General features: G+C 38.3%; 1 protein-coding gene across 37 annotated transcripts in view; it reads right to left on the bottom strand.

The window, feature by feature from the left end:
• The window catches only part of SLMAP (sarcolemma associated protein), an 86,489-nt gene that overhangs the window by 33,679 nt on the left and 34,765 nt on the right, over positions 1-18,045 (bottom strand). For 12 of the 37 annotated variants that reach the window (XM_032698585.1, XM_032698587.1, XM_032698588.1 and 9 more), the window contains exons 3-13: positions 13,586-13,658; positions 12,347-12,383; positions 10,924-10,986; positions 9,432-9,527; positions 9,069-9,140; positions 8,272-8,412; positions 6,494-6,631; positions 5,090-5,258; positions 4,954-5,004; positions 4,362-4,412; positions 741-803 (exon numbers count right to left, since the gene is read on the bottom strand). In XM_032698585.1, coding sequence (XP_032554476.1) covers positions 741-803; positions 4,362-4,412; positions 4,954-5,004; positions 5,090-5,258; positions 6,494-6,631; positions 8,272-8,412; positions 9,069-9,140; positions 9,432-9,527; positions 10,924-10,986; positions 12,347-12,383; positions 13,586-13,658 — 954 coding nt within the window. The remainder of the gene's footprint in view (positions 1-740; positions 804-4,361; positions 4,413-4,953; positions 5,005-5,089; positions 5,259-6,493; positions 6,632-8,271; positions 8,413-9,068; positions 9,141-9,431; positions 9,528-10,923; positions 10,987-12,346; positions 12,384-13,585; positions 13,659-18,045) is intronic. The other 25 variants (XM_032698596.1, XM_032698578.1, XM_032698568.1 and 22 more) reach the window with 6 other exon arrangements.

The following is an 18,045-nucleotide window of genomic DNA, read 5'->3' on the forward strand; positions in this document are numbered from 1 at the left end:
ATTATTTTAAACAGCAGCCTGACATAAGATAGCTACCAGTCATTTTTAAAAATAAACAGTTTTCAAATAAAGTTTTAATTTTCTTAGACAAACACTGGCAGTATCACATCATTCAGTTTATAGCACTGCAACCCTTCTCACCAGCAGTAAAGTCACACAAGTCTGCTTCACTTCCTCATCGAAATTTAAAAGGGAAGAGTCCCACAGACATAATGTCAGAAAAAGATACTCTCTTGTTTCTGCTTCTAAATGCTTCTCTCTGCTCAACTTTAGGTACACAATTTCTATAAACTCTTAAATAAAAAATTAATTCCTTATGCTACAAACCAGTTTTATTTGAAGTTTAACAGTACTCTTCTCTCTTTTTATTGATATGTGAAAAGGCATCATTACCTTATCTCTGTCCTACAAGCTTGTGATGTATGTTTAAACTGACAGAGTTAGGCTTTCAACTTAATTTGTACCAGGTGAAAAATTACACTCAGTTTTAAATGCTGTGTTGCAACATCACCACCCTTTTGTTGGTCAGGGCACAATAATGGATTAACTGCTACAAAGAGATGATGTGACGATTGCTTTGCAAGAGCAAAGATACCCTCACTGCTCCTACAGACCCTGCTTGATATCACAGTGCCACAGTTCCACAGAAAAATTAAATAGCAGTGACAATTCTGGTTTTCATCCACCTTTTCTGGGTTTTCTGTTGTTTTTAAAGCAAATGTGAACACTCTTGTACTCACTCTGACATTCTATGAACTGATGAATAAAAGTGCAGTCCCCTCCACTCTTTGAAAGAAAGTGCTCTAGTAGAGAAAGAAACACTTAAGTTTACACCTTCTTATCATTTTCAGATTGATGCAACAAAAAATTTGAAAGGCGTATTAACAATATTTGTAATTGTGTATTCACAGTGAACTTTTGAAATCTGAGTTAATATGCAAGCAGACAAGACATGAAATTGAAATGATGTCTGAGTGATACTAGGAAATAAGAATACTCTTTTGAACTGATCAGAAGGAAGTACTTCAATTGCCTTTTCAAAAGAAATGTGTATTTAACCTATATTCTTCAGCATTTTTATTAGCTTTAAAAGGGTATTTAAGTTTTTCATTAGTCTTCATGTTGATTCTTCATCTCTAATACCCACTTGAAATGAAAAACATTTATTTTAAAAGTGTTGTTGAATATCTTCCTTTACTTTTTAAATGGTTTCACTGCACAGAAACAATTCCTGAAAGGACTACTCTACAGTAGAGATCCTAACACTGGGCTCAATTTCCAGGTTTACTCAAGTTGCTCCATGTCATTTTGTTCAGCTCCCAGCTCCTGCATCTCTTCAAGTGAAAAGCTGCCAACACTTCCTTCCTGGAGGATCTCAAAAACCATTTCACCAGGAGTCCAGTAGTCTGAAAACGCTGCTTTTATTATAAACCTGCAGAATGTGGGACATTCTAACCAAACTGTTCAATCACTAGCTCTGACATCAGCAGCTCAGCTGCAATACTGAGCTTCACTATACTTCAAAGTTATTCTAAAAATTATTTATTTTCCGTATTTAAACTTTTTTTCCTTTAGACACGATCCTCTAAGTGACTGTACACAAATTTCTCATACCTTTCTTATGTAATACATGGCTCACAAAATTTAAAGATGAAAGCCAGGTGTGGTGCAACTCACTGAGAAAAATACAACTCGGTTCTACACAACTGTTATCAGGGGCTTGATGTATAAGCAAGTTCCTCTCTTCTGCACCAGCTTTTCCATATATGCAGTGAGAGAAAATGAATGCCCAACCACCATCATCTGAATGATGATGGTTATAAAAAGCCTCTGCAAAGGCTATAACATGAGTTTTTAGTTCCTCTAGTCTGAATAGAGCTCTTGAATGCTGCTACAGAAAAAAGTAGTGCAAACCCCTTGTTCTTGCCATGGCCAGGGAGTGTGTCTGTACACAAACCTTGAGGCCTTGAACTGACCTTTTGAGAAAGACAAAAGGAATCTTAAAAAATATACTGTTTTTACACGGTTTTACAATTTTTCTCTTTTGTTGCCAAAGTTGCTCAATCTGCATTATAATCTCAAAATTCTTAGCTCTTCTAAAATAATGCAAGACTACTCAGAAAAAAAAACAAAAAACAACAAAAAAACCAACCAAACAAAAAACAGAAAACCAAAACAAAAAAAACCCAACCAACAGTAACTGTCTCCTGCTGCTTTTAAGAGAACAAAATCCAAAATCTGGCAGAGCAAATGACTGCCCATCTGTCATACAAGGGGTATGGGACCGGAAGATCCAGAAAGGCACAGACTGTCATGAAGAGAACACAGGGCAGAAAGCTGTAAAATGCCAGAGAAATGTGGAAGGACCGAGTATGGCAGAGATGCAGAAGAATGTGGTACAGCTGGCAGAATAATGGAAGACTATGCTAAAATACAGAATAATAAAATAGCATGGTATGTGCAGGACAAAAAAGGTGATAGACTGCATAAACACAGAAAGCAGTTACATGTTGTCTGTATTAATAAAGACAAATAAATTGGCAAACAGCTTCCTAAAACTTCCAGGTTTAAGCACAAGTTACACTGTTACTCATAGTACAGAGGAACCCATTTTGTCATCCATGACATTGACTCTTATGCAATCCAATGTAAGTCAAAAAGGGACTGCTTCTTCAACTTTGACAAAAAACTATCAGTAATACAAAAGATACTTGCTATAATCACATCATGATTTTTAAATGGGCAATTTTTAAATCTAAACTGGTAAGAAGTATCAGTATTAAAAAAACAGAGGACATTCCTACAAACTATTTTAAAACAAAGTGTTTCTTTAAAAAATTTATATCTAATATGATGTTATAAATTATTTCTCTATAAAATGATTCGTATTTGAGCTCAACAGTTTTTACTAAATGTTTCAAATTAGTTCTAGGCTACTGCTTTTCACAGTATTGCCTGTTTTTCTAATAACCTCCAAGAACCTCACTTTCAACATCTTTTTATGGTTTACATGATTAGAATGAAGAATCCCAATCTTTATATTCCTCAGTTTTGCCTTGTAAAGATGTTAACTTCTGTGGGTGGAAAGTTTTAAAAGAAAAATGAAAAAACAAAGGTAGATTTATTTCTTAACCAGTCTTGCAACCATTACAAGTATTAGCAACCTAAAATTATGCATCAGCAAGATAGATCAATCTATTTAAAAATCAAATCTCATGGCAGTCCAGAGAACTGGGAACAGACGTTGAGTTAACTGCTTGCACTGTGTGCACCACAGCAAAGTGATCAAAATCCTGAGGCACTGAGGGATAACCAGCACTCTTCATTAAGAGGAGGTTTAGGTACAGCTCCTATGGGTGTTTAACAGACCTTTCCTCCTGCTCCAAATAACAACCATGAAGTTATGTCATGATTAAACTTTTTATTTTGCTATTGGTGTCCCTAGTTAAAAACCTCTTTACAAATATGCATAGAAAGCTTTAAAACTGTGTTTCAAAAATACACACAGTAATCCTTCAACACTGTGAATATTAGTTAAAACTATGAGTTCTCTATACAGGTGCCTCAATCTTTCAACTACCACCATTCCTCAGACTGTAAAAGAAAGTTACATCAAGGAAAAAATAAAAATTGACACAGAGGACAGTCATATATCAGCCAATCAAACAATTTAGTGAATTTGGAATCAAACTGGAATACTCTTTACTCTATATGGTATAGGCCATATTCTTACTGGATAACTTGATTCAAGAAAAGTTCAAGTGCACGTTAAGACACATGAGCTAAAATACTTGGCTCTAACTAATTGGTCTGTAAGAAACCCTGTCATTTAGTTCAATCTGTATTAATTCCTGTTTCACATAAAGACAATCCCGAGCACTAAAAAATTAGTTTCTACTATTTATGTATTTTATATACTCACATTTTTTAAGTCAGTTATAAAAAAATAGGTTCTGCTGACTTTACTTACCATACCAAATTTACTAGAAAAATGGTGTATTGTCTGTGTGTTGTAAGAGAAAATAAAATCATGAGGAAAAGCAGCCAGTGAGTTTCTCACTTTCTTGTGTCACAAGCCTGATATGATTCAGTAAACTCCTACTGATTCCAGTGACAGCCCATCAAAAAAAAAAAAAAAGAAAAAGAAAAAGACGACTTCCAAGTTATGTTACATTTTACAGAACCTTCTAAAAACACCCAGACTGAAAATCTAAGCAAAAAAATGTTGGTCAGTGGAGTGGAAAAATTCAATGTAATTTTTAAAGAGAATATTATTCAAAGCAAAACTTTCAAGAACATTTTGAATTTGTTCAACTTCAAACATAAACCATAAGACAAAAGGTAGCCTTAAGATACACTACCTTTCTCTGTGCTCCCATTAATTTTAGGTATGAAGTCGTCAACTTGTATGCCTAGGATCAAGAAAGGGTATTATTTTTGGAACCAAGCAAGATTTTGTTTTGGGTTTTGTTTCTTTATAAATACAGCATTGTGAAATGTATCTGGCTTTTCATGCTACCTCCTCCTTCTAAGCACCTAATCAAACAAAGCAGGCAAAGTGTGATGGCTTTTTCTGCACTACAGACCACATTCCTGATTGTTCAAACATATGAAAGGTTACTAACATCCAAAGAATGACTGCCTATTACATATATACATACATATATCCTTTTATATATATATATATATAAAAGGATTTTAAAATGTATAAGGATGTAAAACCCCTCCAAGTCCGATCTCGGCATCGGGCCCTGGGCAGGCATTGAACACCCGCAGCACCAGCGCCCTCTGCCGACCCCTGTCCCCTCTCCGTGCCCGGGAGAACTCCCTACTGGGATAACGGGGAAACAGAACTCCTCCGCCAGACACCGGGAATACGAGACTGTCCCAGCAAAAGTAAACGAACAGAAAATCCGGAAACCAGCTTGAAACAAGAAACTTGATCACACCTACCTAAGCTGTTGTGTTCTTTAAGAGTTTTCTCCTGAAGGTGTTCTAACCGTACTGTAAACAGAAGTCCAAGAGAAAGATATTTCACAGATTAAAAGAAAAACAAATAACCAAAGTTTCTCCCCCGCTAGTGACTAACCTTGCAAAGCTGTCAGGCGCTCGTTGGTGAAGTCATTGTCGGCCTGCAAAGCTTCTATTTTTGCTTGAAGCTCTTGCTCCCTTTCTTCCATTTCATCTATTTTATGCTGCAATTCCTTTTTCTCAGCCAGTCCTTTCTGCTGGATTTCTTCTTGTCTTCCTTCTGCTACCTGCTCAAAAAAGGTGAAAAAAATCCCCAGACAAATCAAACTTAACACGTGAAACAATGTCTCCTTGATTTTTGTATAGCTAAATGGATCTAAGTAACTGTCTTTGCTAGTCAGATAAAGAAAGCAGAAAAAACGCAAAATCTATTGTTCTTCTATAAATTTCTCTTCAAGTACAGTAAGACAGAAAGAATCTCAAAATACCTTAACTAACTTTTTGTCTGAGGAACATAAATTTTACAGTAACAGGGTCCAAGAACTAAGAAACACCTGAACTCTCCCAGCATCTCAAATCAATCACAACTCAAGAGCCCTTTTGAACTGAACGCACACTGACTGCACAGACCAACTTGATTGAAGCCACATCTTTTTCCTTGCTGGATCTCATGGTAAGTTTCAAAGACTCTTCTCCCTCAAAGCTAAGTAATATGTTTCAGTTTTGACCCTTCTGGGTATACTCAGCATCATCATTAACTCATAACTGCTCTAAGACCAGCAACTGAACCTTTTAATTTGGAAAGAAAAATCTTCTGTCTGAGATACTGAATTAGGACTCAAAGAGTATTTATCCAAGACAAATGCAACAAGTATCTCAGGTCTCCACAGACAGCACCACTACCTTCCTCCTCCACAGCTTCTACTTATCTAGATTGGAAACTCTGGAGGAACAGGATTTATCATGAAGTGTTTATTCTGTTCTCCAGCATAAAGGACCTTTAATTATATACTTAGACATGTAGTTTAATTACAAACCTAACAGCATGTTCCTACCCCCTGGTAGCTGTGCCATATTATTACTACGTGGTGGGCTAGTTATGTTTGGAACTGCACAAAGAGGCAACACAAATTGCAAATTTATTTCTAATTCTAGTTTCCAATTCCATTACCTGTAAGATGTTTAAGTTGAAAGTTATTTGTCTATACAAAAGCAGCTGAATGTGAAGTTTTACACCTTACATAATTTTATCTTAAAATACATTTTGGCTTCAAAAATTTGGTAACTTTCGAAATGAACAGAAAAGAAACCTTCTTAGCAAGTGACTTAACTTATGACAGCTTCAAGTACATTAAAATCAAACCAAAAGAATATGTAAAAGATTACATGCATCTTTCTATCATTAACCTGTTGTTTAAAAAGCTTCTCAACCTTTTCTGATTACTACATTAGAAATGGAATTGTATTTATTTGTTGCATTCATCGCAGTTTCATCATATATCAGATTAAGTTCTGTCGTTACCTTTAGCTTGTCAGAAAGATCCTTAATTTCATTTACAGCTCCATTGTATTTATTAGCTAATTCCCTTAATTCTTCCTGAGTCCGCTCATTCATTTCTTTCAGGTGTGTACATTCATCTTCTGTATTACTTAAACTCCGCTGTAACACAGAATTATTATGCAATAAATAATAAAAAAGACACAATAAACTACCAAACGCTAAAAATTATCTACTTTTTCCAAACAGTATATGTAACTACTCATGTTTAGCTGCTTTGTTCCTAGTCAGTAAGGCCAAACAAACAGATCAGGTCTCGGCAAAAACATGATCTATACAAAACTCTAATGCTCTACTTAAAGAACAGATTATATGAAAAACAAATTGGTTTATGTATGTGGGAAAAAAACCCCCAACCCAAATATTCCATAGTGGGCTATATAACTGTGAATAAAGAACTGAAAAGTGTGATCCCTCTCCACCATTCTCTTCCCTTTCATGATAAACTGAAAGTTCTATAATAGTTTTTAATTCAATGTAATCAACAGATTTCATCATACTTTTCACCCAGCAAAAGATGATTTAAGACATTATAACAGCCAAATGGCTCCAAGGAAGCATTCTAAATCTTTTTTTGTACTTCATAATGTGGAAAAGCATCTAAACTAAGGTCCCCTTGCTCAAGAGGCAGCTGGGTCTCCAGGAGGCAAGGAATGCTCGTGAAGTTCGGTGACAGCAGCACAACTGAACGGTGTAGAGAGTTGCCTCCTCACAGCTCAAGGTTTGTTTCTTTGATCATCAACTCATTTTTGGCCTTTGGTGGGGGGGATTCATTTTGGGTTTAGGGTTTTTTGGGGAGTTAACAACCTCTGACCTAGTTCTCTTTCAGAACCAAAATACCTTTAAACAAAAGTGCATTAAAAACTACATTACATAATAACCATTAAAGAAAAACTCTCAACCAGGAGCCAATGACTTTTCTGTGTGGAGAGATAAGTACATGGCAGAAAGCACTCAAGCAAATCTCTTACTCAAGTTAAATTACTATTTCTCCCTCATAAGTCAAAGTAAAGAGGAACAAGTAGAATAAATGTCAGCACATTCTTCTCTTAGTATAGGACAGGAAAGGAGAAGAAAGGTAGAAGTACACATAAAACTCCAGTCATTAACAAACCTGCCAAGAACTATTACAACATAAGAAGGTGTATTTAAGTAAAATCTCCTAAGGTTATTGATTACAGCATTGCATTCTCTCAAAACCATGAAGAGAATAGAGACTTTGTGCACTTAAGTCCTGTGAGACTTCTTGATCTAAGGGAACATAGCAAATAATGATAAAGGAAAAAGAAAATAAAGAAAAAGATAGTGAGGAAAGATATTATAGGGGTAGAAATCTTATTTGAAGAAAGTGTCCATCACTTTGAATCATAAAAGCTCATTCGTAAGTGTACTTTGTACAAGTAGTTAAGTGTATGTTTCCATAAATTCTACAGCATTTTTTTAAAGCATGTATGTTGTTTTCCCCTCACTTGTCTCCCACACATACTAACTTCTGTAAGACAGCTTCACGAATTTTGAAATCTGGTAGAAAAGGGAGGAGCTGCAATAATAGCTTCTCTAACTGTTTACCAATTTTAGTATTGTCCAACAGGAGAAATAAACAGTACTACTTAATACCCTGCAAGTGTCAGGGTACAATAGATTCTGGCATACTACACATTAGGCAACAAAACAGGAATTTAAGTAGCAGCAGTTACAACTATTTCAGCATTTCCAAAAGACTTGGCATGAAACTTCCATACCTCCACTTCAGACAATTTTCTGACCACTTCGATTTTCTCCTGAAGGACCCGCCTCAGGGACTCTTTGGCTGTTGTCTCATAGTTGTGTTTGTCTTCCTGTAATGCTATAAGCTCTTTTCGTATACTGTCTTCTGTTTGATTCTGGAAATGTAAAACAATTCAAAGATAGAATGTAAAGTAGTATTTTGCTGATTAAATATAACAGACCCTGGTAAAGCCTGGTGTATTAAAAGTAGGTAGCAATTTCTGATAGATGGGAATATGCTGTCTACAAATCAGTGATCAAAGATGCTTGATATAACTGGGTGTAAACCATTTTTTTTGAGTGTATGTATAGCAGCACACATTCAATGGTCAGATTTGATTACAGAAAAATGATGGGGCTTTTATTGGACACTGTTATGACAATGTCAAGCCTAGGAGACCTATGAGGTCCCATACAAAATACCTCAAATGGGACCTGCAGAAAAATTTCTTATAATGTAGGTAGTTGAGAGGAAATAGAAACAAAATAAAAATTAAAATTCAAGGTAAGCATAAGTGACCTAAACAACAATCAAGGCAGTGCATATTTGTTTCTCTGAATATCAGACAGCACATGGACAATGAAAACAATAGCCACTGATCCAGATTCCATGAAATACAGAACAGAGCTACTCAGATTAACAAAATTGCACAGGTTCAATTTAGAAAGTTTATGTTCCAACTGCTTTCCTGCAACCAGCTAATTTCAAAAAACACTCCAAAAGAGGTATCTTTCAGAATTACTAACATTCAACTTTAGGTGAACTACTTACCTTTGAACAAGCCTGTAATTGATTTCCCATAACCTCTAGTCTTGATAGCAGCCTGTCTTCATCTATTAAAGCCTAGCAGAAAAGAACCATCACCTTGGTATTAATATGTGCTTTATGTAGTGCCAGTAGAGTTCTGCTTTAAAGACCTGAATTCTGTTGGAATATTCACTACTAACAGCTATTTCAAACTGGCACATAATCACAAAATTTATTAAACATTCTCTTTTTCACAGTTTTAAAGAACCACCATAAAGTTTTTATTATTTCTGCTGCTTTTCCCCCCCATTGTTTATAAATTGGTAGCTAAAAATTTATATGTTAGTGCATAATTTAGTCCATAAGGAAAAGGATGCCTGCAGATACCTGCCAACTAGTATCTGAAGCCTCTTGTGTGACAGCAAGTAATCGCTGAAGGGTTGCCAGCTTCTGTTCCAACATTTGTTCCCGATGTAAGGCTTCCTGTGAAGAGAGCAGGGCACCAGTCAGTTCAGCTAGAACAGCTCAGAAAATCAGAAGCAACAGAAGAGATCACAAAATACAAGGAAAAAAAAAAGGAAATGTGAGTGACAAGTACTGTCATATATTCAAAACCACAATAACCCCATTCCATTTTATCCATCCACACATTTATTTGGATAGTCTGATTAGAAAATGATATCTTGTAACCTCAGGTTCCTGAAAACCTTCATTTTTCATGCATCTGGTGCACACGCTGAGGACACATGGCTGTTCTTTCCAAGACTTGAAAACACTTTGTCTTTTGTCAATAATTTGAGTAACAAAACTGCAGACACCAAAAGGCAGCTTGGCAGCTCCCATGGAATGAGCTGCTCATCCTCAAATCAGGTCGCAAAAGAAAAATGCCAAGCAAGAACTACTATTTCTGTTGGATTTTTGGTTTATGTCAGTGAGATAGAAGAGCATCTTCGTTAACAATTCCAGGATATGGAGAGTGAACAGATTGGGGAGTGAGTATGTATTTGGCTTCCCAAGAAAGAGCATCTGCCTGAGCTGCTTCCTGCTATGTCAGCAAATACATATAAAGACAGTATCTATCTCAAAAGCCTCAGCATTTATGTGAACAAATAAAAATTGCCATTATCTAACAAAAACAGGCAAAATAAATCAGTAGAACTACATATAAATTAAACCTAGACAGGATTTACCAGTAAAAATGGTTTCTTATCTTTTGCAGAAAGCTGATGTTGTGATCCTTTCTAAATTGTGTACTTAGATCTATTAGCACACCCTTTAATGTGTTGCCATTTTGCAGTCTAACCCTTTTGTGGCATGAGATCTTTTGGGGGAAAAAAAACACCTACTAAAACTGACACAAAAAGGTTGGTGATGCCAACGAGGAAGAAGAGCTGCCAGCACTGTTTCCAATGGACACGGGGTCAGAAATATTCACACTGAGTTTACATTCTCAGAAACAAACTAGTCCTTGGCACATGAAATGACCTCTTGTGTTGCCTTCCTTGTGTTACTATGACTTTTCTACACATCCACAGCACATCCACAGCAATGGATGATAACAAAAATATTGTGAGCAAAGGAAAATTGGGGACAGCAGGGTAGGAGAGAAGAAAGGCCAGGAAAAGCAAGTACACAGCATTCATGAAGTTTCTATATAGGAAACTTCCATGTTTCCTCTAAAAGAGACGTAGTTTATATTGCTCATGCAAAACCCTGAAAGTTTACACAAAACTACACCACGTGCAATTACATTGTTTTACATTATTTCACTATAGAAAAGGTTTATGCTGTTCTTGTTTACAAAACACAAGCCCAAAGATAAAGCATAAGGTTTGTCTTGAACAACAGTTAAACGAAATGCCTTTAAAAGAAAACCTACTTGTAGATACTGTGAAAGCTGAAACAATTCCTGAGAATACATACTGGGAGTGTTAGCAGCAACCTGAAAAAGAAGGTAAGTAAGAATCAGAACGGTTTTGGATTTCTCATTAAAGTCAAATAATGCAAAATTCATTTAAATCTAGCCATGAAGGCAAACTTACAATTATCTAATAATAGATTTTCATTAATTTATTGTTCCATTACTATTTATGCTTTGTTTTATCATAGAACTTCCCAACTCTGGACTGAGGCCCCATTGTGTTTATGTCTTCACAAGTTCTTGAACCACCAACACACCAGTGAGTTTAAGGTTATTGTTGCAATTGAGATTCAACTGACAAAAAAACCCCCAGGGGCACAAAAGTGAAGCCATTCAACCCAAGGACAAACACAAATTGTGGGCTTCCAATTCAATGTCATCGCACACACGTTGCAATCACATTTCCTGTTCACCTACCCCTTTATCATCCCCCTTTATAAGTATCTATTTCAGATTTCAGGAATATCTGTACTATTTTTAATCATAACTGAAACTGTTTGGGTTGTTTTGCAGAGTTTTTTGACAGTGGAATATATTTATTTGCTAAATCTTGTAGGTTTTTAACTGTTTTCACAGTTATACCTGTAGTCCTTCCTCAGAATTTCCACCCTTCCCCTGGATTCAAGTCACATACATGGTTTTGAAACCAACTTAAGCACAGTCTGTAAACCCCTTGGGCTGCTGACTTCACAAGTAAGCTTCCACAGCTCTTTGAAATTTTGCTCCTCAGGTATAGGTTCTCTGATTCAAATCTACTTAAGTTAATCTTTCTTTTTAGAAGCTTGAGATATAATTCCTGATCATTTTTCTCAAAGATGTATCTATTAACAGCTTTTCTACAAATCCCCCACATTACCAAAACTGAGTTTAAGAATTACACTTGACAATACTGATTCCAAGACTCTCCAGTGAGCAATTCTGGCTCTGCTCAAGAGAAACAGAGAGGTCTGGTCTCAATCTTCCTTCAGAACACGACAGAGCACTTTGCAGACGCTGCAGTGCAGCTTCTCCTCCATAAAAAACATGATACAAAGACAACAGAGCTCATCTAAACACCAAATCATAAGCTGCTCTTGGGTCCCACAGAACAGATGAAACATTAAATTATGCAAACATGTTGGTCTGTCAATCTGTACCTGGAAATTAATTATCTTAACATCAGTAGTTTTGTTCCAAAGACATGTTTTTCAGGTACCATAATGTAAAAAGTCAAACTACCTTCAAATATACACTATAATACTGCACTACCTTCTCTGTCCACAGACAGTGGAAAACATATCTAAATGTAACTGGACAGACTCCACCACTTCTTCATCTTTATAACAAGTCCAAAACCAACATGTGGCTGAATAAGGCATAAACCAGTAAATTACTGAATTACCTTGTCAACAGGACTTGGTAATGGAGCATGGATAACACTAAAAAAAAATAAAGAAAGTGAACACAAAGTGCAGAATAGCAGTTCAAAAATCCAGAAGATCACTAGTTCTGTGCATTTAATCAAGATGCTTTGTATTCTTAAGTTCACTCTTCGGATAAAGTTGAAGAGTTAATACACAAACATGTAAAACCAGTTAATACTGTGCTGTGAGACTTTTTCAAAGTTACAGAACTACGTCAGATTATAAATACAGGAGCTATTCTAAAAGCTCTCTTTACCAACTTTTATTTCAGTATTCACATAAATTGATTCTTTAAAAATTAGTTTATTAGGATTTAAACCAATTTACACAAAACAATAAATATTAAAGGAGTGGATATACTATTCTCGTTTACAAATTCAACAGAGTAAAACAATATTTGGTAAATTAACAGAATTTTGTACATTTTCACTAGAGTAAATGTTATACTTGCACATTTTCAGAAGAACTAAAAGTTTAACACTCTACATTTCTACTATTACTAATTAGGACATGAAATTATATGGAAATTTTCCCATAACAATTTATTTTTATTTATCTTCCCAGAAGACAAGACACCCTAAAGCTTCATGCAAGTGTTTCTGGATAGTAATGATAAAAGAGTATTTAAATAAGCAATATAAAACATACAATTGTTGATAATGAAAGATGATTAAAATTATGTCATTTGTAATTGGCACTCAGAGCAAACAAAAAGTTTAAGGTTTTGGTTTCTACTACTCAGTGCAAATTTCTTCAAAGTATGCACACATGCACAGAAACCCTGCCAATATTCAGCTGAGTTTCCATGAACTTCACTTTACTAGAGCTTATGTGCATTTAAAGGAGCAAAAATAATAATCCCAAATAAAGAAAGAGGGAAGGAGAATTTTCTCATTTGCTTTCTTTTTTCCTATATTTTTCTGCTTCTAATACCCATTTCAGCAGACTAAACCACAAATAGTCAGAAAAGCTCAACTTCATAAGAAATTGTTTCTTCTTTTAGAAAATCTTTTTATTCTCCATAGTTAATTTCTAAAAGCTACAAGCATATGAGATTTCTTTTCCATAATGCCTGCAAAAGAACCATGCTCTCCTTGCACTTTCTTTGCACAGTCATGGGAAAATAAACTGTTCCTACACTGATTTTAAACATAATATCAATCAAATCCTCATTATAGAGTAGCTGAGTTTTGCTATACATGAATATTTATTCTTACTCTGATCGCAATCGAGCTTCCATTCCATCTGGAAGGAACAGTTTGATTGTGGAGACTATACATCCATGGGTGACTGGAAAGAAACAAATACTAAGTCATCGTGATTCACTACTATTGAATTGTAAATTCAACACTTAAGGTTATAGTAACAATCAAACCATCTTAAGAAACCCTGAGACAGGCAAAGAAGAAGAGGCAGGAACACCTTCAAGCACCAGTGCCTGGGTTTGCCTTCCTGAGACTCCTCTGGAGACAGGAAACTTCAGCATTACAAACTCGAAGGGGCTCTGCTGTGTACTTAGTCCTGGCTGGGGAGCAGTTCCAGTTCTTCCACGTGCAAAAGAAATACCTGAAACCCATCTTTTCTATAGTAATTTAAAAAGTTAATGGTGTGTTTTGAACCTAAAATGAGGAAGGAGGAATGCATCTTACCTGAGCTAGGCAATGGGAATGCAGAGGTATAAACAAAATAATGAGCCACCTTTTTGACAAGATTCCTACAAGCACATCCAGGGACAAAAGGCAACACACTCAACTTGTGTCATTGACGCTCACTTCAACTTGCCAAGTGGTTGTTATTTACAAACAAGGATCAAAAAGGAAATGCAGAGGAAGTGTGTAGGAACCACTGAGAAGTACATCCTCTCTAACACCATAAGCAGCATCATTCAAGACAAAACATCTCTATTTTGGGATGCTTGTGCACATCTAATGCACAGCCCTAGATGGCCTCTCATTTCAGAAGAGGAAAACTTATTTCTTAAGGACTAAATTCAAGATTCTTTGAACTCCAGAGAGATTCTAAGGAATAAGAGGAGGAAATGCAATATTTGATTCCTACATCAAGCTTTCTTCACAGTGTTTCCCAAAAATGCTACTGATACCAGTTCCAATGTCTTTGCAAACAGTCAAATTATGTCTGAGTTTTAGTTGGTTTTTTCCTTGGATGGTTCTATGAACTGGGAAGTAAAAATTATTTCTGGATACATGGAAAGATACATTGTACCCAAAATACCACCACAAAAGAGATACAAAGGAGTATGTGGTCACCTATCATGTACTACTATACCTCAAGCACCCATCAACATACAAAATAGCTGCTCTACTTTCACAGTTATTAATATCAGCAAAACAGTTAATCTAGCTTTGAAAAAAAGGGCAATGGGCATTTTAGGACATCGGTAATACGCCGGGGAAATGAGACAAGTCTTTGAGGAAGCTACCTCAATAGAATCTAAAAATACAGGAGAAATGATCCAACTAAGCCGAGTTGTTTTTAACCTTTATCCATAGCTAAAAGCTAATGCTTTGCAGACACATCCTCCTGGCTACAGCACCTTGTTTTTTCAAGCTGATCTGGTAAAGTATTACACTTATATGACAGGGCAAAACAGATTAATCTGCAAGGTTTATTTATTTATAATGGAAAAAAATCCATTCTTGTAAAAACACTTAAAAATCACATTATATAAAGTAATATTAGCTGTAGCCTCTAATACATAGCTTTCATAATGAAGAATCTTCAAGAGGAAATTAGTGATTTCAATAAGAAAACATTAGGGTATCTGAAATTAAATACCAACAGACACCTTTACCTTTGGGTCATATATCAGGTAGGTCTGCTGTGAGATTACATAATTGTGAAGTTTTTCTGTCAACACCCAGACAGGAAAAAAAAAAAATCCCCTAAAAGCTGCAGGAGCTTTATTTGTGTAAAATATTACGATATAAAGAGCATTTAGCAAAAGACAGTGACTGGGAAAAGGTACCAAGCATTTTGATAAGTTTATAAAATAAAAACAATAAGAAAGAAAAAAACGACCCAAACCCCGCAGTCTGACCTTTAGCTATCAGTTAATTGTAATTGCAAAAATAATGAGAAAGCCTAAGGGAAAGGGAAAGCGACACAGAAAACATGACTACAGCGCTGACTGCACAGGACAGCAGCAACCGTTTAAATTGAGGTCTGTGCCAAGCCAAGGCAGCGAAGCGAGCTCTGGTTTCCCCAAGGGACTGAGCCACCCCCGCTCCCCGTTCCCGTCTCCCGGTCCCGCTCACCTCGGGCGCTCCGCGGGGCCGCCGCTCCCGCCCGGCACCGGCACGGCGGCCGCGCCGCCGCCAGGGGGCGCCACAGCGCCGGACACGCGGGGCCCGGCGGCGCCTCCCCGAGAACCGCCCAGGGCGGGACACGCCCGGCCCACAGGGACACCCCCGGGGCCACAGCCATGGAGTGACCCCCGGACCACAGAGACACCATCGCCCCACAGGGACACCCCGGGGCCACAGCCATGGAGTGACCCCCGGCCCACAGAGACACCATCGCCCCACAGGGACACCCCTGGCCCACAGGGACACCCCCGGCCCACAGCCATGGAGTGACCCCGATCCTACAGCCATGGAGTGACCCCGATCCTACAGCCATGGAGTGACCCCGATCCTACAGCCATGGAGTGACCCCGATCCTACAGCCATGGAGTGAGTGATTTACAGATATGGAGTGACCCCCGGCCATGGAGTGACCCCCGGCCCACAACCATGGAGTGACCCCCGGCCCACAACCATGGAGTGACCCCCGGCCCACAACCATGGAGTGACCCCCGGCCCACAACCATGGAGTGACCCCCGGCCCACAACCATGGAGTGACCCCCGGCCCACGGCCATGGAGTGACCCCCGGCCCACGGCCATGGAGTGATCCCCGGCCCACGGCCATGGAGTGATCCCCGGCCCACGGCCATGGAGTGACCCTCGGCCATGGAGTGATCCCCGGCCCACGGCCATGGAGTGACCCTCGGCCATGGAGTGACCGCCGGCCCACGGCCATGGAGTGACCCTCGGCCATGGAGTGACACCCCCGGCCCACGGCCATGGAGTGACATCCCACTCCCCACGGAGGGAAACACCTGCCCCATAACCACAGCTCCCACCCTGGAGTAACACCCTGCCCCACTCCCACCATGGACTTAAACCCTGCTCTTGCTCAATTTGCTGTACCACACTCCAGTCATGAGCTCTGCACCCCTCCGAAACACGGTGCTGCCTCACACTGCACCTGACCACTCCAAACCCTTCCAAGAGCTGCCTTGAACCCCAATGGATTATGCTGCACAGGGAGCACAATGGGAACATAGAAAACGTTTCTGTTTGTCTCAATTTTTGCTTCCTAGAGAAAGAATTCACAAGGGACGGTCTGGGTTTACTCTTCCCTCATTAGTGCGGTAACAGCAGCCTTGGTAGCCACTATCGAGCCCCGAGGAGCCCCTCACACCCCTGAGGGTCTGTGCACCACCCCACAGAACACACTGGGCTCCTCACTGCACAGGCTCCCTCAAACACCCCATGACAGAAGAGATGTTCGAAAGAGTCCAAACCTGACTAGAAAAAGTAAATAAACTGTATTTGAACTAAATCATCTGGTATTATTTGACCCTGCTTTGCAAGGCTGCTCCTCCTTTCCAGGCAGGGAAATACCGCCAGTTAACTCTTGGAGTGCTCTGGTGTTGACTGAAAAAATTAACAAGTGCTAAAAGAGTATAAACCACACTAAAACAGAGAAAAGTGCAGCAAGATGTTAATAGCTAAGTGCTGTTTTAAGGAGAGGGAAATGGCCAGGCCTCTGTACTTGTCAGTAATACAGCAAGTGGACAAATAAGGAAGCAGGAGGCATGGAAACACTTCTGCAGGGCCCGCTATTGACTTTGGCTGCACAGCAGGAAGCTGAGGAATCAGTGCTCATACCTGATAACCTGAAAAATCACATACTGAACATGCCACTACTTTAATGAACCAAATCCAGATCACATTTGCAAGGAAATTATTTACTAAGATAGAGCCTGAACAATAAAATAAATGCATTCTAGCAATATTGACACAATTCAGAATTTACATAGACAAGTACACTCTGCCTATCCTGTCATTACCTTATAATTACACCCAGCAGAATGCTGAAATGTCTTGTGCAAGTAAGGCATTATGTAAATAACTAAATGCAAAGTGGTTTTAAAGGGAATCACTAATTTAAAAACTACTTTCGTGTCTGTTGCATGACTAGATTAGATTAACAGGAACATCTAAGACTCCTGAAACGAACCGGTGAAAAAACTGTGTCTATGTGCATTCCAGCGGCATTCCTGGGTAAACACCCAAACTGCTTTGTGCCTCAGCATGATGATATGATCTCCCTTCACTGCTTGGGGGAGCACAGAGAGCGAGGAAAGCAAACCTGTATGCTCTTCCTCATTAACAAGCTCAACACATTCATCAGTAACAGGAGCACGGCTCCTACGTTCAAAGCTTGAGAAAAGGACAAGGAAGGCTGCACAGTCTGATCACTCATTACACAAATGACAGGTCACTGGGATGGTGTTTTGTAAAACCACTGGAAAGAACTACTACTGGCAAGAATTCATGGCAAGGATTTTGCTTACCATGAACTTTCCACAAATTTTCCCATAAACTAAC

This window comes from Chiroxiphia lanceolata, chromosome 11 (genome assembly GCF_009829145.1).
Source record: "Chiroxiphia lanceolata isolate bChiLan1 chromosome 11, bChiLan1.pri, whole genome shotgun sequence".
Classification (NCBI taxonomy): domain Eukaryota; kingdom Metazoa; phylum Chordata; class Aves; order Passeriformes; family Pipridae; genus Chiroxiphia; species Chiroxiphia lanceolata.